We start from the raw sequence: 27,778 nt of genomic DNA, 5'->3' as shown, positions 1-27,778 counted from the left end.
AGAGAAAGTCATAGCGGGCAAGAAGGGTCACATGTGGGAAAGAATTTCCGTTCAACCATAAAAACATGATGGTGATGATGATTGATGAGTACTTACCAGTGGACCCAAGAGAAAAGCAAGCAATGGTGGCAAGTTTTTCGCATGGACCAAGCCAGTCAGAGGCTGGACGATTCATAAATTCGTTAATAAAACCTCCCAGTTAGCTAAAACATGGTAGCTGACGCATTGAATACGGTATAAGGAGCTAGTTTGCGCTGAGTAAGGAATATCGCACGACACACAGTGCTGTTCAACGAAAATAATACACACTAGGGTGGTGTGATACGAAGCGGATTATTTTCCTACAACAGCATGCGTGTTATCCCGTTTTTACAACACATAGCGGTTGAGTTCTCGAATCTGATTGGTCAGAAGGTGTGCATTAGTTTTGTATAAGAGCATGGCTTGGAAAGTAGTTACGGCTGAAACGTGAAAGATAGGTTAATATTAATGCGCTCGTACTGATACGTTCGTCGTCATGTTTCCATCCGAGTTGCGAGTTGAACTTGTGCGGAAGATTGGAAAATCGCATGACTTCCAGGGAAACTGGCACAAAGTGTCAATACAAATGGAAGTTGCTGCAACCAGGGAAGCCACTGTGGCTCTATTAAATTTTTTTATTACATTATAATATTTATATTTCTTGCTCAGCCGTAACATTAAAACCGTCTGCATAATATCGTGTAGGTCCGCCTTGTACGTCCAGAACAACTCTGACTCGTCGAGGCATGGACTTCACAAGACCTCTGAAGGTGTGCTGTGGGATCTGGCACCAAGACCTTAGCATCAGATCCTTTACATCCTGTAAGTTGCGAGGTGAGGCCTCCGTGGATCGGACTTGTTCGTCCAGAGCGTCCCACAGACGCTCGATCGGATTGAGATCTGGGGAATTTGGAGACCGAGACAACACCTTGAACTCTTTGTCATGTTCCTCAAACCGTTCCTGCACTTTTTTTTGCAGTGTGTCAAGGCGCATCATCCTGCTGAAAGAATCCACTGCCGTTAGGGAATACCTTTGCTGTGAAGGGGTGTACTTGGTCTACAACAATGTGTAGGTAGGTGGTACGTGTCAAAGTAACATCCACATGAATTCCTGGACCCAAGGTTTCCCAGCAGAACATTGCCCAGAACATCACACTTCCTCCGCCGGCTTGCCTTCTTTCCATACTGCATCCTGGTGCCATCTCTTCTCCAGGTAAGCCGTCCACATGATGTAAAGAAAACATGAATCATCAGACCAGACCACCATCTTCCATTGCTTCATTGTCCAGTTCTGATGCTCACGTGCTTGTTGTAGGAGCTTTCGGTGGTGGACAGGAGTCAGCATGGGCACTCTGACTGGTCTCCTGCTACGCAGCTCCATACGCATCAAGCTGTGATGCACTGTGTGTCCTGACTCCTTTCCATCAGAGCCAGCGTTAACTTTTTCAGCAGTTTGTGCTACAGTAGCTCTTCTGTGGGATCGGACCAGACGGGCTAGAGTTCGCTCCCCATGCGCATCAGTCAGCCTTGGGCGCCCATGACCCTATCGCCGGTTTACCAGCTGTCCTTCCTTGGACCGCTTTTGGTAGGTACTAACCACTGCATACCGGGAACACCCCACAAGACCTGCCGTTTTTGGAGATGCTCTGACCCGGTCGCCCAGCCATCACAATTCGCCGCTTTTAAAAGTTGCTCAGATCTTCATCAACCTTGAGAACTGACTGTTCACTTGTTGCCTAATAAATATATCCCACCCCTTGACCGGTGCCACTGTAATGAGGTGATCAATGTTATTCACTACTTCACCTGTCAGTAGTTTTAATGTTATGACTATCTGTGAAGCGTGTTAAGTTTAAACATAGCTATGTACCAAAACTTCTGGGTTGCACAAATCAACATGGAGTAGTGTGTTATTTTTGTTGTTGGTGGTGATGGTGGTGATGGTGGTGGTGTTAACCACCACGTCCGGTCCCTGACAGCCATAGCTAGCTATTGAGAGTATTATAAGCCAATAGTCTTTACACACTGATGTTAAGTCTGTTATATAAACTGCGGCGAGTTTTAAGAATCCAGTCCCTACTGAGAATACGATAGCTGCCAAAAATGATTGTTACCGATTACAAATTTCAAAAAACTACAAACCCCATATACAGGAGGCCGTTAATTTCGAGCTCTGCACAAGACTTGATTACTCCTACCTGCTCTTTACAGCTAGAACCCTAAGGCCAGACTGTAATAATCTCCGCTCTATAATTATAACAATAATAATAATCCTATGCATTCAGTTTAAGTTCTTCTGAGTGTCACCGTTAACGATGTTTTGGAAACACCCCTGATGACACGGTTATAAAATACAGATTATTATCATAAGAACGCTTAACAGCACACGTTTAGCAGCGTCTGTAGAAACGTATCGTGCGTCTTACAGCTGTTTCTCACGCAATTCCTTACGTCACATGGCGGATCCAGCTTCCTTCAGGACGAGTCGTGTGTTTCGTGAGAGCAGCGTCTTCTCAGGTCATGTGACTGAAACAGTGCTCGTGGTCATGTGACTGCAGTGCCCTTTATAAAACTTTCTCACGGAAAAATAAAGATCCTTGATGACAGTTAGGCAAGGAGAGCGGAAGCATGAATGCCTTTCCACTCTGTGTGTGTGTGTGTATGTCTGTGTGAGAGAGAGAGAGAGAGAGTCTTCCTGTTTTTTTGATCCCCTTAGTAATACTAGACATTTTTTTTGGGTATGTGTAGCTCAATATCATCTAAGTGTGTGTGTGTGTGTGTGTGTGGGTGTGTGTGTGTCTCCCTCTGTGCAGCTCTACATGTCAGCACAAGGCCAGATGCAGAGCTGCCTCTTTGTAATATGTGTGTGTACATACTGCTGTCATGGTTTATTTTTAAAAGCTCCGGGGGATTTGTCATCTTATCTCGGCCATTTGTCCGCCATTTCAAAAGACAAAAAGGCTTAGCGTCAGAAACGGCTGTCGGAGAACGCACGCGCGTGTGTGTGTGTGTGTAAGAGTGAGAGAAGATCAGAGTCTGAGAAACTGCTTCGTCTCTGTGTTAAAAGCAACTCGGGAGTAAGTACTCGTCGATTATCGGTCGCACAATACACAGTGATCTTCAGTTCTCCATTCTGATTGGTCAGAAGGTGTCAAATCATTCGTACCACAGCGCGGTTGAATTCTTGCGGCACGCCGCTGCACACTGTGTTCCATCACACCACCCTGGCGTGCGTTTATTTTCATCTAGCATCACGGTCTCTCGTGTGTCGTTCCTTATATCACGGCAGCGCTCGAAACGTTTATATTAATGCCCTTGTTCTATCTAATATGTATGCGTTCCTATAGCAACGGCTCGTACATGGTTGGACCATTTATGAAAGCAGTCTCCGGAGTCAGACGTTAAGTTGTTTCGTGTTTCTCGGACCGTTCCACAACATTATTATTATTATTATTATTATTATTATTATTATCATTAAATGTAACTATAAACCGATAAAAAATATGACGTGTTATTGTTTAATTAATAAGAAAAACAACACAATTGTAGCTGAAGTGGTGTAAGAGAAATAAAACACTTCATGACTGCTGTTATAGAAAACAGTCGACTTCAGGCTGATCCAGTGACTCCGCTTCACGTCAGGGATGGTGTGGTTGATTATTTTCCGATAACGGCGCTCCTCCATGTGTTTTACTCTTTACATATTGAGTAATGGAAGCTGTGTTTACCTGACCAGCTGGTTCACTCGCTGTGTGCTCGACCGCTCGGAGTTTACTGGCTGATGCAACGCTGGGATTTTCAGTGATATTCGATTAGCCACCGATGTGAAGAATATTATTTTGTGACGTTTTTTTAACTATCGTATTACTGGAATATCAATGAATGTCAACACACGAGAAGTGTAAAACAAATCCAGCATTTCATACACTGAATTACTGACAGGACCAGTTCCATGAGGCTTATTCTAAACTGTTCAAACGGTATATTGCTTGTTTCAGAAATCATTTTCGGTGCTAACTTTCGAGTGCCGTTGTACGTGGAAGCTAGCTAAATGTTTATTATGCTCAGGGGTCCACGTTTCCAGGTTGCCTAGCAACAGTGTTTTCATGACTTTAAGGTATTGAAGAATGAGCGAGTGCGAAAGAAACAAACAGAGACAAACAGAAACTAAACACCCTAGTGAGAGTCTAATGTGAGAGGTGAGACAGCTGGTTCCAGTTTCTCTCTCTCTCTCTCTCTCTCCTTCTCTCTCTCACTCTCACTCAGCATGGCCTGTAAGTTTCTGTATTCTCTCAACCAGCAGAAATGTGAAATTTTGCTCCCTATTCTGTCACTCTTATTAAATGAAAATCAGATCTCACTTTTTGTGACTCTCACTTTCTCTGTGAGTGTGTCTCTCTCTCTCTGTCTGTCTCTCTTTCTCTGTGAGTGTGTCTCTCTCTGTCTCTCTCTGTGAGTGTGTCTCTCTCTGTCTGTCTCTCTCTGTGAGTGTGTCTCTCTTTGTCTTTCTCTTTCTCTGTATGTCTCTCTTTGTCTGTCTCTCTTTCTCTGTGAGTGTGTCTCTCTCTGTCTCTCTCTCTTTCTCTGTGAGTGTCTCTCTCTTTGTCTGTCTCTCTTTCTCTGTGAGTATGTCGCTCTCTGTCTGTCTCTCTTTCTCTGTGAGTATGTCTCTCTCTGTCTGTCTCTCTTTCTCTGTGAGTGTGTCTCTCTCTGTCTGTCTCTCTTTCTCTGTGAGTGTGTCTCTCTCTCTGTCTGTCTCTCTTTCTCTGTGAGTGTCTCTCTCTCTGTCTCTCTCTGTGAGTGTCTCTCACTGTCTGTCTCTTTTTCTCTATGAGTGTGTCGCTCTGTAAGTGTCTGTCTCTCTCTTTGAGTGTGTATGAGTGTGTGTGTGTGTGTGTGTGTGTGTGTGTGTTGATCAGCTATTGTGTGTGTGTGTGTGTGTGTGTTGATCAGCTATTGTGTGTGTGTGTTCAGCTATTCTGTCTGTCTGTGTGTGTGTGTATGTGTGTGTGTGTTGTTTATACTCTTCTGCCCCTGTTCTGAGAGCTGCTCTATCAGTGTAAGTGTTTGAGTACGGCAGTGTTGCTTAAGAACAGAACAGTTAGTGTAAAGTAAATGAACTCCGTGCAGTGTGTTGGTTTGTTATATTGTGAACAACACACTGCCGTGTGTTACTGACAGTAACGATGCTCGTTAGCGCAGGCATAAAACTTCCTGAATTCCAGCGTTCGGTATGAAACTTTTCTGTTTCACTTTCCGTCATATAGTGTTGCTTACAGTGTGTGTGTTTATTTATAAGCGTTACAGCCTTACTACTTATCACATCCGTGGCGTCTCACTGCTCTCTCTGTGCTTCCAGTGTACCCGTGTGTGTTAGTCCAGTATACGGCCTGAAATCGGTGAAGGTTTGATGTGTGTAACATTCATTGTTTAGTGTGTGAGTGAGTGTGTGTGTGTGTGTGTGTGTGTGTGTGTGTGTGTTAAATCTTCTCCTCACTCTCAATCTGTGCTGTAACAGTAAGCATGCATGACCTCAGCAAGAAAAACCCCCTTTTATGGTCATGAGTCATACAGGAGAGAGAGAGAGAGAGAGAGAGAGAGAGAGAGACAGACTGAGTCTGAGTGAAATAAGCCATGAGACACCCCTGACTCAGAAGTGTGCTGATTAGGTTAGCTTGTCTCATACCTCCATATACTGAGGTAAACAGTTAATACCAAATATGATTAAGGGAGGCAGAGAGAGAAAGAGAGAAAGAGAAACCCAGAGAGAGAGAATTAAAATCATTAAAATGGGAGGATCTTTCTATAGTTTGGAAGGTAAATAATCTGGAAACTTCCCCATCTTCTCCAGACGTCCTGAATTTCCTAATTATCCCACTAGCTAGCTGTAATGTAACTAGCTCACATGATTTCAGTATCTAAAGTACTATTTTTAGTATCAGATTTCCACATGTACTCCATGTACATTAAGTCACGCTGCTGGAGGACGTCTATAGCAGCAGTGATGAAACTATTAATAATTACATCATTTCTACTGGTCAAAATGCAACAGCGTAATCTTTCCAGACACGTGTACACACATGCGGTTAAACGTTTCGGCCCACGGAGTGGTAGAACTTCTTGAAGAGATTTTCTGGATCTGAACCTGAATAGCCAGTTCACAAAACACAAAGAAATAACGGCACGCCATGGGTGCGTGTATATATCGGGTACACGCGTTGGGGCGCCGGTAAAGGACCCCGGCTCACTACACATCGGGACACCGATGACTCCGTTTCCGGCGACATGATCGTGTACTCGCGTTGTAAAACCTCACCACCGGCGTTTATCAACACCGAGAAGGACCGATATCTTTCCGGCATTATACCTCATGTGAATTTGTTAGCTTAATCACACGCGTTTCTGTCGCGGTACTTCAAGCGGGATCGTACGCTAGCTGGTGGATTTTTAAAAAGCGTTAAACACTTAAACGTCGTTAGACTCAAACAAAGCGTATATAGAACGTCAAATAAATTAAATAAAAAATGGCTAACGTGGGTAATCATTCGAGAGCCACAGCGACGATAACAAGCTACTTACATTTGTAGACGAAGTCGACTCGGAGCTCGTCCGCCATTTAATTTTTTCGAGCTGAGAGGCATCAGAAAACACGGCGTCATTCCCAGTGAGGGAACATAGCGAGCATCGATGCTTCCTGGATTTCGCGGTGCATTGTGGGATTTTTTTTTTTAGGAAGCCATTGTTCCAGTGAAGAAGAATTGGAAGAATTACACGATCGAGACAGCCCTCAAAATGGCCGACTTCCTTATCAGCACCCTGACTACTGAACTAGTGACCCGACTGAGACGCGCCCAACGATCACGTTCAACGTGACGTTCATAATTTGATTGTTGTTCTTTATCCTGCGTGTATAGATCCTCTCCGGGCATTAGCATCATCTGCAGTATGTACAGCGAAACCTTTTTTTTTTTTTAAAAAAGTAGTGTTTAATTTCCAAGACATGTAAGTTATTGTGAAAACGGCTTCAGTCCTTGTGATAAATCGCTCGCGTTCACTGAAGTTGTGATTTCACAGCCGAGCGCTAAAACCCCTTCTGGAACTAACCGATAGAATCCCCATCGCAAATGCAAGAGAGATGTAAGAGAGATGAGATGATACGTGTGAGAGCTTCTAAACTGGCCAGACTCATCAGAGCCTCCAGTTGCTAGGTTATCTCTGTTTGTTTTGATGAGTAACCGGTGGCTGATCTCACTCGGGTCTGTGCTCGGATCGGACTCGGAGAGCGGAGCGCAGATCACAGAATAGACCTGTGATCTTCTGTTCGACTCAAAGACTTTGTTTTAGAACAAAATAAATAAATATGACACTTGGTGTGTTTGGTTCAGTTTCTGTAAATCATTTGCCAAAAAAAAAAAAAAACCCAAAGGTTGTTCTGTCTATTGTTTATTCCAATAAAAGTGTTTTTGTTCATCCTAATTTGTCGCTGTAATGGTCCCTAAAACAAGAAATATTCTCAGCTCTGTACTGTTTGTGTTCTACGTACGATGGTTTCTGCGAAGATCTTTTTAACGTTTCCAGAGTTTGTCGAAAGCGTCTCGTCTCCCACAAAAGTTCGTCACGTCCATAACGCTGATAAACTCCTGAAAAATGTTTTTGAAGCATTTAAATTGATCCATGAGTTTTTAAGATTGGTCTCCTTTAGTCCTCAAAAGGTTAAATAACAACATGTGCAAACTGTCTCATTGATTCTAAGCTAATCTTAGACATTTTCTTAACCAGAGTGAGTGCAAATGTCACATCCATAATGCAATACAGGGATTGCCCTGACTGAACCAACACTCAACAAAAAACTAAAAAAAAAAGAAGCCTATGTTTGATGTATAAACATTGCCATGTTCTCTATATTTCAACCAGGGATGTTAAATACAGTGAAATATAGACGAGGGAACATTTGAAAATTATTTATCCATGACAGTGTTGACATTTGCGATGGGGTGACCACCTGAATCACTGGCTGTCTTTACACAGAGACTGAAGACCTACCTCTTCACCAAGCACCTGAACTGGCACTTTTATATTTATATTATATATATATATATATATATTTTTAATGATTGGAATGTTAGATCAACGCTGTATTATCTATGCAGGCTTTCACATATTGCATGCAGTAAATCGAACCCTGGTGTGTTTACCCTCCTGCTGTGGTTTGTTTAGGCCGCGTTGATCAATAATACTGAAACCAGACCGTGTCCAATTCTGAATTGATCCAAGTGCAGAAAGTGAGCCTATCGTGTTGCGTGTTACGGCTCGAAAGAAGCCTTTTCTTTTGCTGAACGTTGTTATACCGACTGCTTAGAAAAACGAACCGCCTGTGATGACAGTTCTCCGTCTCCGCCGCACAGGTTCGGACTCTGTTCGTCAGCGGTTTGCCGTTGGACATCAAACCCCGTGAGCTTTACCTGCTGTTCAGACCATTTAAGGTGAGTCACACGTCGTACCCCAGACACCGAGAATCCAAACCATGCACAGAGGAGAGCAGCAGTCCGAGTCGAGTACTTGAAGGTTAAAGGTCCGATAACAAGTCAGGGCTCAGCAACTAGGAGACGACTTTAACCTCGTGGCATATATTATCATCAGTCTGAGAGCATACCTCACATTTTGTAATAGATTATTGAATCAGTGTCTGAACATCTAGACTGGCTAATCAGTTTTAACGTCATTTCCGAACGATGCTAGCAGTTAGTAAGTGAATACGTTGTGACCCTTCAGTAAGCTTAAATATATATATATATATATATATATATATATATATATATATATATATATATATATATATATATATATATATATATATATAGACTAAAGTGTAAGTGAGCGTTTAGATCTTGTACTTCCTGTTGTAGCTTATCTCACGCGCCTTCTCTTTGGTGAATATTTCACGGCAATAGAATGATTACTGTCGGGTTTCTGTGTGTAGAGTATCTCGACTCTGCTGTGTTTAGCTGCAAGTGAGCAGGACTATGGGAAACGAGACCGGGCAAACAATTCACACCTCTGTTTTGGGGGGTGGGTATAAATACTTATGAAAGCAGACACTCAGGGCTTTAATAATTTGCAGCTTTTCATATGACATTAACATCACAAATAAGTTCAATGCTGAGCATGAGCACCCCCGAAACAGGAGTTAAATATTATAGATAGAAATAATACAGATACTGGATGAATATCTATTTTTCTTTAGTGGGATAAAGATTTATTCTATTAAGGGGAAAAAATCTTTAAAATATTACACTTCAGAAGTGACCGGTGTAGCTCCTGTAACTGTATTAGATGTCTTAGTGATAAGAATGAAGTCATCATTGTGTTGTTTTTTTGTTGTTGTTGTTTTTGTCTTAGGGATACGAAGGGTCGCTGATCAAACTTACATCAAAACAGGTGAGACACTGAAAGGTAACTTGTCTCTGTATTAGAATAAGAACATTCTGCACGTGCCACGTGTCCGAAGTAACACAGGAAGATCGTGTGCGTTTTGATTATCTCATGTGCTAAGCGCTACGTAGGATGTCTTCAGTAGTTCTTTAATAGGTTACAATAGCTTCTGATGTTTTTGTCATTCGTGAGCCTTCCTTAGCCTTAAGGGCTTAGGACGCAGACTTAAGGACAGCTGGGTTGAAATACAGTAAAAGCACAGCTGTTATTCGGATGTTTGCTGTTTGGGCCGTTTTCCGCAGAGCTGCATGCGTTTGTACCGGTGTTGCTTGTCCCATTTTGTTTTGATTGACAAATTCCCACAAGGATCTACAGAAGGGTTCGTATCTGGCTCTAGAGGATCGCACTCGCACACCAGAACCGTACACACTTCAGATGTGCAAATTAGTAGAGACTGTGTGTGCGTGCGTGCGCAGACAGACTGAGGGCATTCAGAGTTCATTCAATGCACGATTCAGATAATAAATTGACAGTACGTGTTATCTTCGTACGTGACCGTCGTGCAGCTTTGTTTTCAAACCGCGAAGTCTGTTGGCGCTCTTTTATTCGCACAAAGCGGAGCTTCGAATACAGCGTGTGAAAATTTGACAGCTTTTACGCTTCATCAGTTTTTAGCAGCTTTCTATCATCCGGGCGCTCGATTTAACCCTTTAAACTCGCGGGATTAGTCTTGCATCTCTCACGTCTGTATCTCTCCCATTAGGTTCCACTTAGTTTCTGAAGAACTCGTAGAGGTTAGCGAGCAGCGGGTTACTGAGGACCGAATCATAAAGCTGCGAGCGGATGGCGGTTTAATGCGGGGGTTGATGTACGCTACTGAAAAACTCGTTCACCGAGAGCCTTGAAGAAGGAAAAAAATACAGACAACTTTCCTCGTGTGTCTGTTACGTGTCGGCTAGAGTTCATTTTATATTTCTGCGGAGTGTTTCTCTCATTTCGCAGCTGGAGAAGTGAATGACTGTTTCGCATCCAAAAGTCCGCTTATCAATCTGAAACACCAGGAAGTAGGAACATCGCTGACTTCCTGTGGAGGGGGGAAAAAAAAAAAAAAAAAACCCTGGGCCTGTACCATCAGAGGTTTCCCAGAACAGTTTGTGTGTGTGTGTTGTAGTTATAGCAGGAGGAGATGACAGCAATAATGTAAATCAGTCGATTCCAGACCTCTCAAGACACGAAGACATCACCATATATAGCATTATAGCTCAGAGTCACTATTAATAACAGCCCTGTGTTCCTTCACAAGGGAGCGAGGAGGTGTGTGATACAAAGAATGAGAGAGAGTTAAGGGAAAGAGTGGGTAAGAGGGAGAGAGGAAAACTGTGTGTGTGTGAAGACAAAAAAAATAGGGTATGAAAGAGTCATCAGAAAAGACAGAGAGAGAGAGGAAATATGTGCATATATCTATCTCTCCCTCTCGTCCTCTTTCTAAACTCTGAATGGCCTCTTCCTCCCTGCACATTTTTCTCCCCTTTTCATCACACACACACACACGCACGCACGCACACACACACAAGTCTTACAAGCTGTCTGAGGACCTTCCACAAATAATTATTAATGAAGCTACTACACCTTAATCAACCCCTATCCCTAACCTCAATAACCAAACAGAAACTCTTTTTATTTGAATAAAAGCTTCAGTTTTTAAATAAATGAAATAAATAAATATTGGAGACCAGCCAAATGTCCCCACAAGGTAAAAAATGTCAGACATTCCTATCTTTTAACCTCAGTTTTAGTTGTTTTAGTATAAATTTAAAAAGCAGTTTTTGTTTAAAAACTCCTAAATAAATTGTTTGTCAAAAGGTGCACTTAAATTTCAAAACAGCCTCAGATCACAAGGTGACATATATTCCTGTCAATACATGAACATATCTTAACAAAATGATGAATATTTGTGGGGTTTTTCCCCCCCCACTCTATCCCTGCTCTATGTCTTCACTTCGGTGTCTGTTCTCTGTTCTGTAGCCGGTCGGCTTCGTGAGCTTCGACAGCAGATCAGAGGCTGAAGCAGCCAAGAACGCCCTGAATGTAAGTATGATTTTCTTCTCGTTTGGTAATTGATATTTTTCAATAGGGCTGGGGGGTTGGGGTTATGAAGGATGGGTAATTTCCAGTGCATTATTCTTGATTTAAAAAAAAAAAATCCTTTTTTTTTTTTTTTTTTCTTTTTTCTTTTTCTTACGCACGTGTTCGATGTGTGTCGAAGTGTGCTGCATTTGAAAGCAGCAGGGAGCCGGGACAAATTAACCCGGTGTGGAATCTCATTACATCTCTGTGGAGTATTTCGGTTGCTCGAGACATTAAGTACAAGAGCCCACATAATCCCACTCCATGCCACTCAGTCCGTGAGAATCAGGACATCAGGTTCGGTAATACAGACGAGCATGCTAGAGTACAGCCCTGTGGAACTTCACGTGCCGGGCGTCCTGACATATGGACTGTCCGGCACTTACGTGTCGCTAACTACACATACTACTTCCTGTTATATGTCCGCTCAGATAGCACTGAGTCAACAAGATACCGCAGTAAAACTATTACATCTACCACAGTGTATATTAACCCTGTTGTATTGTTTACTACTTAGCAACATACTGTATATTCCAACCGCGTAGACGCAGCGCAATGCATACAGTCAGGCTGAGAACGTCAGGTAATGTTCGCATCAAACATCAGAACGGGGTGGAAAAAACTGATCTCAGTAACTTTCACCATGATGGACTGGTTGTGGTTTGAGTATCTCAGAAACTACTGATCTCTTGGGATTTTCTCATAAAGCATTCTCTAGACTTTACACAGAATGGTGCGACAAACATAAAACGTTCACGGTCTGCATGTGGAAACGCTTTGTTTTTTTTTTTTTTAAACGTGAGAGCATCAAAGGAGAATGAGCGGACTGGTTCAATCTGACAGTAAGGGTATGGAGTTTTAAATAACCACCCTTTACAACTGCGGTGAGCAGAAAAGCATCTCAGAACGCACAAAATGTCGACGCTTGAAGCGGATAGGGTACAACAGCAGAAGACCACATCGGGTACCGCTCTGTTCGGCCAAGAACAGGAATCTGAGGCTACACAAAAACCTTCTTATGTGACGACTGAGACGAGACAAATGGAGGAAATGAATTAGATGTGTGTGTGTGTGTGTGTTTTGTTTGCGATCCTCTGAGTTGACTTTGCGTTCAAAGCGCCCGAAGCGACTTTTCTTTCTTTACAAGCCCATGTCCTTGTTATACTTGAAGTGGCCTGTTGTTTACGCTCCATACAGTTTCATGTCTCATCGCTGAAATTCAGAGGAAAAAACACAACGCGGTTATTTTAAGCGTGTTTGTTTCGGGCCATGGCGCAGATGTCTAATATTGATTCTGAGCATGCTGGTAGCCACAGCGACCCGGCCAACATTCTTCTTCAGTGTTTGCAGAGACAGTCTGATGCGTGTTATGGCTGTCTGTAACTCGGGCTTTTCTGTCTGAGCAAATGAATTTTTTTTTTTCTTCTTCCTCTTCTTCTTCTTCTTCTTGAACAGATACTTGCTGCAATGGAATCTATGTAGAGCCAATAAAGGGGATGACAAATGTATCAGTCTGACAGGATGCTATTAGCTAGTTAGGCTATACCAATGACATTTCCAAGTGCTTGAAATCATCTTGAAAGTGAGGTTTCGGTTATTCAGTTAGGGAAAGATGGCGGATGTGTTTCGGGCTTTTTTGACTGGGTGTTAAGGGAACGTGACTAATAACTGTTTCTCTCTTCAGTGCCACAACACTATTTGTGAAGATGCTGGCAGCATGTAAAGCATGTCTGGATTGTAGCAGTAACACATAGCTTCGGATGCCGTACGGTCATCTGGTTACTAACAAGAGCCTGTGAATAACACTGCGAACATTTCTTCTCTTGTGTCCTTTATGTTTACAGTAGCAGAGCCTGTTCCAGTTGGTCCAGTACATTCTGTATATTGTACACATGTTTGCCTCGCACCTCCGGGGGTTTGGGGATCGAATCCCGCCTCCACTCTGTGTGTGTTTGTGGAGTTCGCATGTTCTCCCCGTGCTTCGGGGGTTTCCTACACTTACTCCGGTTTCCTCCCCCAGTCTAAAGACATGTTCTGTAGGCTGATTAGCATTTCTAAATTGTCCATAGTGTGTGAGCGCGTGTGCGGGTGTCCCACGTCCAGGGTGTCCCCCGCCTCAGATCCCTGAGATGGGCTCCAGGCTCCCCAACGACCCTGTGCAGGATAATCGGTACGGAATTGGACAGATGGATAATTGTAATATTTATTGTTAAACTTCCAGTATGCCATCATGTCAGTGTAAATAATGCTGACGGAAATGATGTCTTAATGGTTTTTTTGTGTCATGTTCGGGCACCGTCTTGATGGTAGGTGGAATTCTGGGAAAGGTGCAGACCACCCCCACGACTGAATAACACCGAGTTCTGCTTTCCAATAGACGTTTAAAAACATTTTTGACCCGATTGTGAAGAAAAATTACATCCATGGTGACTGAAAAGTTCAGTTCATTTCGTATTCATTATTTACTACATACGCCATACGCATTTTCCCAGTCGCTGTATCGGGTCTTTGCGGATTTTGCTTAACGTGTTCAGCTCAACATACAGCATTTAGTCAACATCTTCCCACTGATTCCTGACTTTTCAGACACCCTGCAGACTGATATGTAGATTACGTAATTAACCAACCTACCGGGACTTCTGATGATGAAGGCGGCATGAACGACGTCTCTGGTTGCTTAATAATGTGTGTGTGTGTGTGTGTGTGTGTGTGTGTGTGTGTGTCAGCTTCTATAAGGGACAATTTTTTTTTTTTCTTTTGCCATTAAGGGAGTACGTTTTGACCCGGAGATTCCCCAGACTTTACGGCTGGAGTTTGCCAAAGCCAACACCAAGATGGCCAAGAGCAAACTGGTAGGGACGCCCAACCCCCCTCCGTCTCAGCAGAGCCCTGGACCGCCCTTCATCAGCCGGGAAGCTTGTAAGTAACACACAAACACACACACATGGATCGATGATAAGATCAGCGGCCCCCCAAACTGCTCCCATAATCAGCCTATTAGTGTTCCCATTCCAATGAATTTGTCTGAGATAGCATGTCTGATTGGGAGAGAAGTTGGGAAACACCCTGTATAATGCAGGTCATGTGGGTTGGTTTTGCTTTAGCAACACAGAACAATGATTCCTTTCAGTACCCTGTAATGATTTCATATTTGTAGTAGTGCTGTCAAGATACTGACCAAAATTAGTGTTGTTTTTCGTGCAGAAGGTTGAGCGCATAGATCCAGTTACACCAGTTTTTTTGGGGTTTTTTTTGGGTAATACAATGAACATGATGGTACTGTACCCCGTCGCTCACTTACTAGCAAATAGTAACGGGGAAACAAAAACAGCTTTAAAGGTTTAAAAGATAAACCGTAAAGTCCTTACACGTTTACTCACGTTTTATAATGAAGCACAAATATTTACATCGAACAATCCTTTGTTCTGAGAGAGGTTTAATAACGAACAGACGGAAATCACGACCCAGCGCGAGACGTCCGTGTGTAAACCGCTGTCTCTCTGCGAGTCACTGTGAGTTTAACATTGACTATACTGATCAAATATTCACCCCCGTATTGGATTTCTTAGTTTCGCAATCTACTTTTGAGCTTGTGTGTGTATCATGAGGGGTTGATGCTCTGGAGTCTTTAATCCATGGCCTACTGATACATTTCCTTTAATGGGACGAGGATTTTTCCGTCCTCATGACGTTCATCGTATCCATGGTTTTGGCACATTTTTTAAGTAGCCCACACACATACACACACGCTTTTATTTTTACTGCATTGGTAGTTTAGATTACTATAGTGCTACAGTTGAGGTAATAAGTTTACGTACGCCTTGCAGAATCTGCTAAATATTAATCATGGAAAAATAAATAAATAAAAGGGATCTTAAAAATTGCATTTGAACGTTCATCGTTGCATGATCTGTGTAAATTATTATTTTGTCTTATAAGATCGATAAACTAATTAATTACAATGAGCAATTTACACCGATCGTCCTGTGTAAAAGTTTACACCCCCCTGGCTCTTAATGCATCGTGTTGTGTTCTTGAGCATCAGTGAACGTTTGGACTTTTTGTAATAGTCGTGTACGAGTCCCTCAGTCGTCCTCGGTGTGAGAAGATGGATCTGAACATCATATAGCCGCTGTTAAAAGGAAAGGGGTCAAATATGCAGAAGATGCTGGAAAAGTAAAGAATGTGCAGGACCTGGAGGGTTTTTCTGAAGAAAAAAAACACGGTACTCGTGAAGAACTCTCACAGAAAATAAACACATCATGTCGTTGATCATCCAGGTAACGACACACAGTACTAAGAGGGTGTGTAAACTTTTGAACGGGTTCATTTGTGTAAATTCAGTTATTATTGTGTCTTTTGGACTATATGTAAACATCTGTTATGTGAAATAATTAGCTTAGTCAGGGCAGAACTAAATACAGAAATACAAAATGCTATTTTTATAGTCCCGTATTTAAAAAAAAAAAAAAAAAAATACAAAAACGATTATTTTGCAGATTCGGCAAAGTGTGTGCAAACTTACGACCTCAATCGTTTTTATTAACGAATGTCCAAATCTAAGAGATTATGCAGTTTCTGTTTAATTGTAAGAAATCAGTTCATAAGTATCATAAGTATCAAGTATCATGTTCGAATGGACCTGACGTCCCAGCTATAAAGAGATGGAAACACACACCCAGACACATTCCAGCTGTGGATTTTGCTGCTTGTGCATTCCTGTTAAGTGACTCAGGCTTATCTCGAATCTGCCGGAGTGAAATAAAGACGCCCCTCGCGGTCCCTGAGCAAAAATATGGAAGGAAACGATTATCAGAGAACACAAGGTAATGAGACACCGCTCCATGATGGTGGTAATTAATGTAGGATAGTGTTCTGCGCAGCAATCTGTTCCTGATAGTTATGTCAGATAAGTTTGCTTCATGTCAGGAGATGCGTAATAGAATGAAACTTAATCACTGTGTGCGTAACGTATTAGAGATCTTAACTCTCCTTGTGATTTACATATATAGACTCGTATAGACTTCATTTAAAACCGATTAACCTCCACATGCGTGATTGAGCGAGTCAGGGCACTCTGTGTACATACTGTGTGTGTGTGTGTGTTTGAGTGCGTACGTCTCAGTCTTGTTCCCGTTGTGATTCCAGATGAGCTCACAGTTCCTGGTCTGTATCCTAGCAACCCTGACGTGTGGGCATCATACCCGCTGTACCCTGCTGACCTATCACACACCCTCGCTCCCGCTTTCACCTACCCCTCCTCCCTACACGCTCAGGTAACACACACACACACACACACACACACACACACACACACAAGCAGAGCTGTACACCCGAGTCCGCAAATCTAGCGCACTACCAACATTTAAAAAACGTTATTTGAAACGTTATTTGTCTCGGTCTCCTAACGACTAACACGTGATGTTAACTCGGCTAGTACATACCTCTGTTCTGAGACTTTTTTCCTAAATCGGTGCTACTTTGGCACACCCAGCATCTGCACCATAATACACCTGCACAGGTGGCCTTCTCCTGTAAATTACACTGGAGTGTACTGACTGAGCACTTTCACACCTGCTAAACTCACACGTTCAGGTTACCTCACACACACATGCACACACGTACAGGACTCGACACTGATTGAGCAGCCAGGCATCGTGTTTTCGTTGCTGTATGAAAATGTTTAAAGCAGAATATTCTTCGACAGATATTTATTTATCCCGAACCAAACGAAAACTTTAAAATCGTACTCACTTTACCGACACGGCTCATTTGCATGTAGTGACACCCACAAAACTTCATAAAAGTGTTACAAGTAAAACTCAACAGTATATTCGATATATAAAAGTGCATTAATCCCATGCGTTTGGAGCACGAGTAAGATACGGAGGTTTCTCTCTATTTACAGGATTTTCAAGAATTTCAAATTACTTGTTGAAATTTCTTGGGCGTGCAAACGATTTACGGATAAATCCGTTCGTACCCAGCTCTCTGAACGAGGCCCGGTGGTGGTCAAGCGGAGGCGGAGCTGCGCAGTAGCGTATCATCATACGAGTCTGACGACAGATGTTGTCTTGGTGAAGTAATAAATATAAACATTAGAAAAACACAGCTGCTCTGCACGATGGAAACAAAAGCGCAGATTTATAAATAAATCTAAAAGGAGGCCACATCTCATTTACTGAGAGGAAAAAGGGGCCACGCCCCCTTCACTAGGATTGACCTGAACAGAACAAGAAGGATAAAGTGTGTGTGTGTGTGTGTGTGTGTGTGTGTGTGTGTGTGTGTGTGTGTGTGTGTGTGTATTTGCGGCTGTTTGCAATAGCTTTACTGCTGATAAGCTGTGTAATGTAATTAATGTAATTGATTTATTAGTTGAGCATGTTGTAAAACTCTCCCATGTTTTTAAACCCTGCTTAGATCCGTTGGCTCCCTCCAGCTGATGCTCAGGGCTGGAAGTCCAGGCAGTTCTGCTGAAATATGTGTAAGTAACAAGCACACGCACTTCTCTCTCTCTGACACACACACACATACACACACACACAAGCACATTTACTAGTCCAGCAAATCTACGCATATCTTTGGAATGCATGTTAATGCTACCAAAACACGAGAGATCTGAAACTATTTGTTTGCTCTCACACACTCAAACACGCAACCCGGTCACACTCCCACTGATACGAGGAGACAGGAAGGGGCTTGTTAGAGTCTACAGGGGTCTGATGGGTGGATGTGGGTTTATGTTCCCTCCTTTGCCAAACATACACGCATACACACATGCAAACATGCTCTAGCCAATTCCCAGTCTAGTGTGTAGAGTCCTCTAAATACAAAAGTGCCTGTACAGCCATTTGGCTTTTCCTCATCAGATAAACCGACTCATTTCTCTGGTTAATTGTAACACGCTCCAGGCCACGTTAGGGCGTTTGTAGACTGACCTTCCTGTTTGCCACGCGCTATAGCTGGACTATAGCACAGTTTGATATAGAGGATCCAGTCATCTGGAATATTTCCATAGTGTTTGTGGGGAGCTCTGCAACAACAAAAACAACCTTCCTGATAGAATTCTACACATCGGGAATCTTCTCAGCGATCAGGCTTTTTTTTTTTTTTTTTGGCGTAAGAGTGTCCTCTGAGAATATTCATACACCCACTGATTACTGGCACCACCCACCAAAGCGCCGCTATGTACAAGCATCATTGGTTATAACTACTTCCTGGTTCCAGCCAAAAGTGCACCCGGCCACCCCCAATGGATAAATCGTATAAAATCCATTCTGTCGGCCAAAAATGTTTTCCTACACACTTCCAGCCTTTTATGATCTGTTTTTTTTTCTCCTTCGAAGAAATAGTTTGGTGTGTCACATGACATTTGCTACTCATTTGCTATGTGACCCAAAGATGGTACATCTTTCTACATAGCAAATCCCATTCAAATGAACGAGAGTAAATCAGCTCTTCTGCGAGGCCTTGACGGGTTCAAGTCCCAGTTGGGTTACTTCTGCTGGATTTGTACTAGGCTCTGTTTTGCTGGATTTCATAGTTTTGTGTTGAAACTATTGTGTTTCACGTTGCCTGTCACACTGTTTGTTTAACCTCGAACTTTCAATCAGGGATTTGTTCTGTTGTCAGGCTTTCAACAGATTCGCTCGTCACTTACTGTACACCATAAATATCTCATTGTTGCGTCTTATTTTTTTAACGAGACACAAGATGAGTCACAGTTGGTGTACGACTAGAGAAAAAGAGTCATTAGAGGAACGCCATAGAAGTCTGAACTGCCTTTACTTGATTTCCACAACAGCTCACTTCTAATAACACCTATTGTTAGCACAATTCGCAGTACAACTTCTGAATAATTGTTAACTTGTACATTACGTATCCCATCCATTTATTTTCCATATCGCTTATCCTACACAAGGTGATGGGAACACCTGGTGCCAACCCAATCGCAGGGCACTTTCCATTGTCTAATGGAACTGAAGTTCTTTTTTTGGTGGTGGGATTTTTCCCCGATGGGAAAAATGGCCCGTTCCCGAACACCAGCTCTCGCCTGCTACCAACCAGGGAGGGTGAAGACTAACATGTGCTTCCTCTGAGACATGTGAAACCACATCTTTTCGAACCGCTGCTCATGCTGTGTAACAAACTCGGACGATAGCACTATCCGCCCCTTTCCGCGTGCACAGAACGCCATGAATGGCTAATGTCGCTGTGATAGATAGAGGAGAGAGAGTATTCCACCCCTCCCTCCCAGAGAGCACTGCCAGTTTCGCTCTCTTGGGCATCATCGGGATTTGAACTCGCAAATTATCTTTGGTTAATAGGGCAAACCCTTTTCTGTTGTGCAACCAGGAGCCAGGGGAGGTGAGCAATGCCCGGGCTGAGGTTACCTTTAAATCATACAAAGCTTTTGAATTAAAATGAAGAGTTCTGCAGATTGTACACTAGTGCTAAACTAGTTTAGCACTAGTGCTAAATGCTAAACTAGTAGCTAAAACCTCCTCTTACTTCTTAACAATCACCTCTAAGGTTCCGTCCATTTGGGATGAGGTGGACATTGATTGAGTTACATATTAACTTTGACTTATATAATGCTTCTTCTTCTCGTCAACTAATTAGCAAAACATTAAGTCTAATGTTATTCAGAATATCTTTTGGTGGTGTTCTTCTCTTTGGTGCCATTTTCCCTGCTCGCCTTGTGACAGTTTCTCGGCTCTGACCTTTTCAGAGTTCCCAATTGCGCCCTGGCATGTAATCGCTTTTATAAATAGCCTGATGGAGTTTATTGTTTATTTTGGGAATACTGAGTTGCGATGCCGCTTTATTGCCAACAGGGGAACTCCAGCTGTAACATTATGGAAAAAAAAACAACAACAACCTCCTCTCAATCATATTTTAAATAAAACCAAAAGGACATTCGGTGTAATCTTTTCTAATTTGTTCAAGCTTTCCTTTTTTTTTAAAAAAAAAAAAAAACAACTTTTTTTTTGTTTTCATTTCTAATTTCTTTAAAAAGACACGCCAGTCCACATTTGCAGGAGTCAGGAAATCTCAGCGTGGGGGAGACAGCTTGCCGCCATGTTGGTGGAACAAACGAGCTTAAACTGGACGGCCTTTTGGGGACGAGTGAGTAGAAGTGGAGCCTTAGATGTACACTGACCCGAGAGCCATTCTACTCATTCTGTCCTAATAGGATGTAAATGTAACGTGCTATTTATGACACGATAGCGTTTTATCCATACGAACGAACACTTTCAAGCGGCACACGCAATGCTCTTTTAAAAATTGTTCAAAAGAAGGCACAACCAGCTGGCTTTATGCTATCTTCTAAATACAAAATGGCCAAGAATATTGCTGAACCGAACGTCCATGATAACAGTATTGTGTTTTATTAAATATTGTGGTAGCTCATATACTCTCTATGGCCAAGCGTATCTGGACACCTGACCTGAGATGTGAATTTGTGTGAACCTCAAATTTGTGAGCCAGGAGAAAACAAGAGGGTGGGGCTGTGCTGACTGGAGGAGCAACACGGTGACATCTTAGACAAATAGAAATGTTTCCTTGGTGCAGTTCCTCATCTCTCAAATCCTTCCCGAAGGTGAAATTGTACCGAGAGCTGAAAGTGATGCAAACGATAATATACTTCTGGTTTGAACTTTAACAAGCATGCATTTAGATGATCAAGTTTTGGGGTAAGATAGAAGTCTCTTAGCCATGTAGCTCAAATGCAAAGATATTTTAACTGAATTTTTTTTTTTTTTTTTTTTTTTATCAGAGGCCAGAAAAATGAGATTTCTGCCTGTTTTTGGGGTGCTCATGTTCAGCTTTGAATGTATTTGTGATGTCACACTGCACAGTAGTGGTTAATGGCTCATATGAAAGTAGACACTCGGGGCTTTTTTTACGAATTTGCAGTTTTTCCTATGTATACCTAGCCTACTAGGTTTAAATATTATAATTTTATTGTGGCAGTTCTATACAGTGTTTTATATCAAAACAACTTTAGTCTTGCTGTCCGTTTTTTAATTTCTGTACCAGTGTTGTTGTGTATTGTTTGCCCAGCAGGGGGCTCACACTCCTCCCCTTTCCCATTACCCTGCTCACCGGCAGCGAAACACAGACTCATGAAACCCACAGAAACCCAACAGCGTCCTGACTAATCTTATAACAGATTCACGCCGATAAAAGAATTCATTTGTTTATACTGATTGAAAAGCCCGATAAGTCGATTTCCGTTCTGCTGGCGGACTGGAACACCAGGACACCGGACACCAAACGTGCCCTGGTTGATCGACTGTGTTTGTATTCAGGGGAATACTTTGTTCGTAAAGTTAATGGTTGTGCAAATTTGCATTGCTTATGCCTGTGGCTACTGTTTTATATTATTTGTGTTGTCCTCAAAGTGGTGTTTAAGATGCACGCACACACACACACTTACTTTAATTCATTTAGACAGCTTGTGACTGCAAGTCATGCCCACTGAACTGAATGTTGAGGTAGTTAGAAGTCACCTTGTGTGTGTGCGTGCAGGGATTTTTGGCCTGACTAACCAAGCAATTACAGCTGAATCCCTGCATTGCCTTTACTGCTGAGAGGGAGGTTAGGTGTGTGTGTGTCTGTGTGTGTGTGTGTCAACAGGAGGTATTATCCACAGCTGAGGTTCACTAATAAGGAAGTGCTGTTTCTATGCTTCCTTTGTTCTTTTGCTCCAGTTTCAGGCTATAGACAGGTGTGTGTGTGTGTGTGTGTGTGTGTGTGTGTGTGTGTGTGTGTGTGTGTCACAGGCAAAAAGCTAGTGATCTTTCTCAGGATTAATGTTGCCAGCCTTGCCTTTTATGTTCAGGAGCCAGACAGTCGATCCCACTCCCAAATCAGAATTGGATTGTTTATCATCATATACTGAAATTCACATTTGCAGTTAAGTAAACATCTAGTGCAATCTAGTCCCCACTTCATGCACTTATAATAACATATGAGCATATTGTATTTGAATCACACCGTGGTGCATTCACTCCCTTGCTCATTTGTGGAGGTGTGAACACAGCAGGTACACATGATTATGGATCCAAAATGTCCCGTGACTCCTATTCCGGCTTGATTGCACGGAAACCATGATTCGACCCAAATCCAGAAACTGAACCAATCCTGCTATTTAATTTTGGGTTACAGGCAGCATTTTTAACATCCAAGCTGATGAAATCCCTCACGGGGGGGGGCGGGGGCGTTTGGGGTCCTCTCTAGATTTTTTTTAATAGACACTTCTATGTAAAAATCACCAGTGTATATGCGCATCATATCCTAAGAGATGACGGAGAAGCAGCGTGTGCCGTTTGCGCAAGCACCATTTAGCCTAGCCTAGCCACTGCAACATCAGTTACAATCAAATGTATATTATAGCAGCAGGAAATCATTCAGATTAATGTTCTAGCAGCACAGGGTAAATCAAATGTTATAGCAGCAGGAATAAATTCGAAATAATGTTAAAGTAGCGTCGTAGCAGCACGAAATAATTCTCCAAAATTCTCACTGACTCCTGATTTTTCTCTACAATGATCATTTGTTGGAAAACTGAAGTACAAAAATGAACTTAAATTCTGCCATTGATCCAAATACGTTGAAATGTTGTGGGATACATTTACCTACCATGCCAATCTTGAAAGGGTCCGCAATCTTGAGGAGGAATCCGCCATTGCTGCTTGCAGATATATAGGTTTGTTTTTGTTTCAATAAATAACATTATCATTTAATAATTGTATTTTGTGTTTACTCGGGTTGCCTTTGTTTCGGCTTAGATTTTGTTTTAATTTCTGAAACCATTTACACACACACACGCACACACAAAAACGGAAGAAATCAGTATTGGGGCAAATACTTTTCCACAGTACTGTATATAATCCAGGGATTAATAGTGCACTATACCTCACTGAGTGTCCCTGCATGAACACACTGATTTGAGACAGTGTGTTATTGATTCTCCCCCCGAGTCTTGTCTTTTCCTGGACATTATCCATCACCTCCTTGTAAACACATCCTCTATGTAGCTGGAGAACATCATCACTGTTTAACAAACTCTTACAGTTGTGAGTGAATGAGTGGAGGTTTTTTTTTTTTATCCTCAGGTTCCTTATGTGTGATGGTGGCTATGGATGGACTTGAGCTACTACCCTCTCTTTCTCTCTCTTACTTTTTGTCAATCTTTATTTCTCTCTCTCTCTCGTGCGCGTGCGCTCTCTCTCTCTCTCTCTCTCTCTCTCTCTCTCTCTCGCGCGCTCTCTCTCTTTCTCGCGCTCTCCATTCACAAAGTCCAAACCAGGGACCTCCAGACTCACCTTCCTCAGTCATGGACCACAGGTAAGGACACTTCCTGTCTCACCCACACACTTTTAGAAGACACATTTGAGGTTCTTTTGCTACCTCTAACATACTCATTCTGACTTTATTAACGAGGACCAGAATAGAGATATGAAAGACAAAAAGGAGATGAGTAGAATTGGGGAAGGGGAGGAAATGAGCGAGAATGCAAGAATGGGCAGAAAAATGATGGACAAGGAAAGAAAGGAGAGAGAGAGAGAGAGAGAGAGATGAAAAATGTCAAAGAAAGAAAAGAAATGGTGAAAGAGAGGGAAAGACAGCATGAGCGAGGGAGAAAGCAACAAAGGAGAATAGAAGAGGAAGAAAGGAGCAAGTGTGATTGTATAGTATGTAATGACTTGTGGTCTCTCTCTCTGTCTCACACTCTCGATCTCTCTCTCTCTCTCTCTCTCTCTCTCTCTCTCTCACTCTCTCAATCCACCAGGTCACCAACTCTTCCCCTGGGTTTAAAGCGCAAATCAAGACCAGCTCTGCCTCCATCACACATCCCCCTCCCCTTTCTCTACTGTTACACCACTGACACTTTCATGGAATGAGTGCACATGGGCCTGCATCTCTCTCTCTGTCTCTGTCTCTCTCTCTCTCTCTCTCTCTCTCTCTCTCTCTCTCTCTCTCTCTATCTCTCTCTCTAAAGAGAACTTTTAGTTATGTATTACAGTATTGTTGTATTATTTTAAACATAAGTCTGACTACCGTCATTTGAAAATGTAACACTCTTACATTGCCAGTCAAAAAGTTTCAGTTTTAAATAATTCAGTCGCTCTCTTTAGCCAGTTTTAATAAGGGTTCCTATAGACAACAGGACGAACAGTTAGAATCCATCATGGCGGCGCTCGTTGGTTTCCCGGGAAGAAGGTGGACTGCCAAAACCCAAACAAAATGATACGCGGTAGCAGTTAAATACAGAGAGCTAAATCTGTTTGGATTTTAACTGCTTGCTCTAAGATCCTAATGCGACTCGAAGACAGTGCCAAAGTAGATTAGATCTAGATTGTTCCAATAATATAAAAGAATTTCTCAACATTAAACACTAAACATTAATAAACATTTCTCGAGTCAGTAAACATTTAACAATAAACATTTCTCGAGTCAGTAAACATTTAACAATAAACATTTCTCGAGTCGGTAAACAATTAACAATAAACATTTCTCGAGTCGGTAAACATTTAACAATAAACATTTCTCGAGTCGGTAAACATTTAACAATAAACATTTCTCGAGTCGGTAAACATTTAACAATAAACATTTCTCGAGTCGGTAAACATTTAACAATAAACATTTCTCGAGTCGGTAAACATTTAACAATAAACATTTCTCGAGTCGGTAAACATTTAACAATAAACATTTCTCGAGTCGGTAAACATTTAACAATAAACATTTCTCGAGTCGGTAAACATTTAACAATAAACATTTCTCGAGTCGGTAAACATTTAACAATAAACATTTCTCGAGTCGGTAAACATTTAACAATAAACATTTCTCGAGTCAGTAAACATTTAACAATAAACATTTCTCGAGTCAGTAAACATTTAACAATAAACATTTCTCGAGTCAGTAAACATTTAACAATAAACATGTCTCGAGTCAGAAAACACGCTAAAATATTGTTGTTTAAATCCTTTTTTCTGGCAGTGACGCTCCGTGCTCGGGCTGATCAGATCTCAGACAGGTTGTGTGTGTGTGTGTTCAGGATGCAGGCCATATGTGTCACTTCCTTCCATGTAAATGTTGTGGTTGTGTATTAAACAATATTATCTTTATAACCTATATTATCATAGTTGTTGCTATTTACACTGATTATAATTAGCAAACTGCGATCAAGTTGAAGCATGACCTTATCCGAATTATGATGCTGTACATTTTTAGACCTTTTGAAGATGAATACAGAAGTATTTTTATAATCAGGTGAATGTTTTCAGTGCGTGTGTGTGTGTGTGTGTGTGTTGTGTATGGGTGTGTGTGAGGATTTCAATATGTTTTACTTTCCTGCTTCATTCCAGCTGCCAAAGACAATCAGGATTTATTTGATAAAATGACTTCCTGTCTAATAATAATGGTACATATGGTATATTTCAAAACCAAAGACTTACAGTACTTGTACGTGCGCTGATCATCGGTTACACCACTATATATATACATCGTTATACCGTGATCTTTTCAGGAAAAGATCTTCCTTTTTTTTCTTTTTTTTTTTTTTTTGTCTGTCGATGTCCATAGACCCATGTGGTAAAGGGAAGTTCATTGAAATTTGACCTTTTTGAGGTGAAATGATCCAAATAAAAACACTTCCCTGTGACACAGTATTGAAACTTGCTTTCCTCAATTACCAGATAATCCACACGCCTGATACAGACAGCAAGTCGACCAGAATTAGCAAGTATAACAACATCGACGTTAAATAAAGACTAAATATAGAAGCAGACGTACACTGTGCAGATGATGTTATTATCCTCAGGTCCAGTCTTTACATCTTTACATCTGAAGACGCCTTCATGTTTTTCTTCTTATTTTATTCTAACAGGTTGTGAAATTCGGATTATTGTAGCGATCATTCAAACAAAAGCTCCTTATTAAATGGATTGAAAAGATTTCAGCGTTAACCATTGCTGTGTGTATTAATCATCAGGTGACGATTTTGAGATACTGTTCGGAGTTTTTACAAGTCAGAAACTTCAATTATTATGTAATTAATGTAATTATATGACATGAACATATTGCAAGAAAGGCTTCAGCTCAGGAAACCACACGCAAGTAGGGCAACACTATCAGGACAAAAAACAACAACACACCGTTTCAGGTTAATTGCCGTTTTAGGGCCATGTAAAAAAAAATAAATAAATAAATAAAAAAAAGGAAATTGACGAGTGGCAGTTTGAGAAAACCCTTCGTAGATTATTTCTACTATAAACGGTGCTGAAAAGTTTCTTTGTGGCCCCGAAGAACTTTTTACACCCGGGCGACTTCCTGTCACATCCTGCCCTCAAGTCCTGTCAGAAGTATCATGATTAATAGATGACCAACACAGTGTCATAATCACAACTCGGGAAATTATCGTATGAGCTTTCTGAATCGGGGGTGTGGCAATTTGCTAAAAAAAAAAAAATAATAATGGCACCCACCAGTATATTTTAATGTGACCCCTACAGCAGGTGGTTCTTTTGACTTCTCGTCACTGATGATACAAACAAAAATTCCACGCATCGTAAATTTTCTTTCCGACTAAAACCACTTGAACACGCACCACGTCGTAATCCTGACATCTGAACTCGCACGCACACGTTTTCTGAAGAGAATTTGAAGGCAGCATTAGCCCGGGTGTTTATAAGATCTAAATATAGTTCTATGTTTATGTTTCACTGTTCTGGTGCTACTTTACTTCAGTAGCCAGTTCGACTTAAATCTTTTACACTGCTACGTTTTTAGACCTACTAAGGTGGCCTAATAAGTGACCTAATAAGGTGCTGAGACGGTGTGATCTGGACGTACGAAGCTGTGGGTCCTGTGTATGTGTGTTTTGTGCATGGTTGTGGCATGTTTCTTTTTGATTTCTTCATTTTCTTAGAACGTCGGACTGTTACCTGATCCCGTGCGTGTGTTTTGGAAGCAGATACTGTATAAAAACGTCGTTGTGTGAAAACAATAAAGATTTTTATACACATGTAAGATCACCGCTGCGGTTCAAAGGCTGTTTTTAGCAAGTAGACGAGCACGGACTGAAAACTCCACTTGTCTGATTCTTCTCACTTCTTTCTCCCTGGACACTTGGTTTCTTCCTGTGGAGGTGAGATAATGCAGCCATCTTTCACAGCTTCACACCTGC

The 27,778-nt window shown here is 41.8% G+C and overlaps 1 protein-coding gene across 3 annotated transcripts in view; it reads left to right on the top strand.

Moving 5' to 3' along the window:
* The window catches only part of rbpms (RNA binding protein, mRNA processing factor), a 30,207-nt gene extending 4,482 nt beyond the window's left edge, over positions 1-25,725 (top strand). For 2 of the 3 annotated variants that reach the window (XM_053619081.1, XM_053619083.1), the window contains exons 2-9: positions 8,427-8,504; positions 9,421-9,459; positions 11,479-11,541; positions 14,349-14,499; positions 16,729-16,856; positions 18,001-18,064; positions 23,706-23,937; positions 24,383-25,725. In XM_053619081.1, coding sequence (XP_053475056.1) covers positions 8,427-8,504; positions 9,421-9,459; positions 11,479-11,541; positions 14,349-14,499; positions 16,729-16,856; positions 18,001-18,057 — 516 coding nt within the window. In that variant the 3' untranslated portion in view covers positions 18,058-18,064; positions 23,706-23,937; positions 24,383-25,725. The remainder of the gene's footprint in view (positions 1-8,426; positions 8,505-9,420; positions 9,460-11,478; positions 11,542-14,348; positions 14,500-16,728; positions 16,857-18,000; positions 18,065-23,705; positions 23,938-24,382) is intronic. The other variant, XM_053619084.1, reaches the window with a different exon arrangement.
* Positions 25,726-27,778: the final 2,053 nt, after the last annotated feature.

The sequence above is a fragment of the Ictalurus furcatus genome, chromosome 29 (assembly GCF_023375685.1).
Source record: "Ictalurus furcatus strain D&B chromosome 29, Billie_1.0, whole genome shotgun sequence".
NCBI lineage: Eukaryota > Metazoa > Chordata > Actinopteri > Siluriformes > Ictaluridae > Ictalurus > Ictalurus furcatus.
Note: the sequence above shows the minus strand (reverse complement) of the source record. Positions and strands in the feature narration are given on the sequence as shown.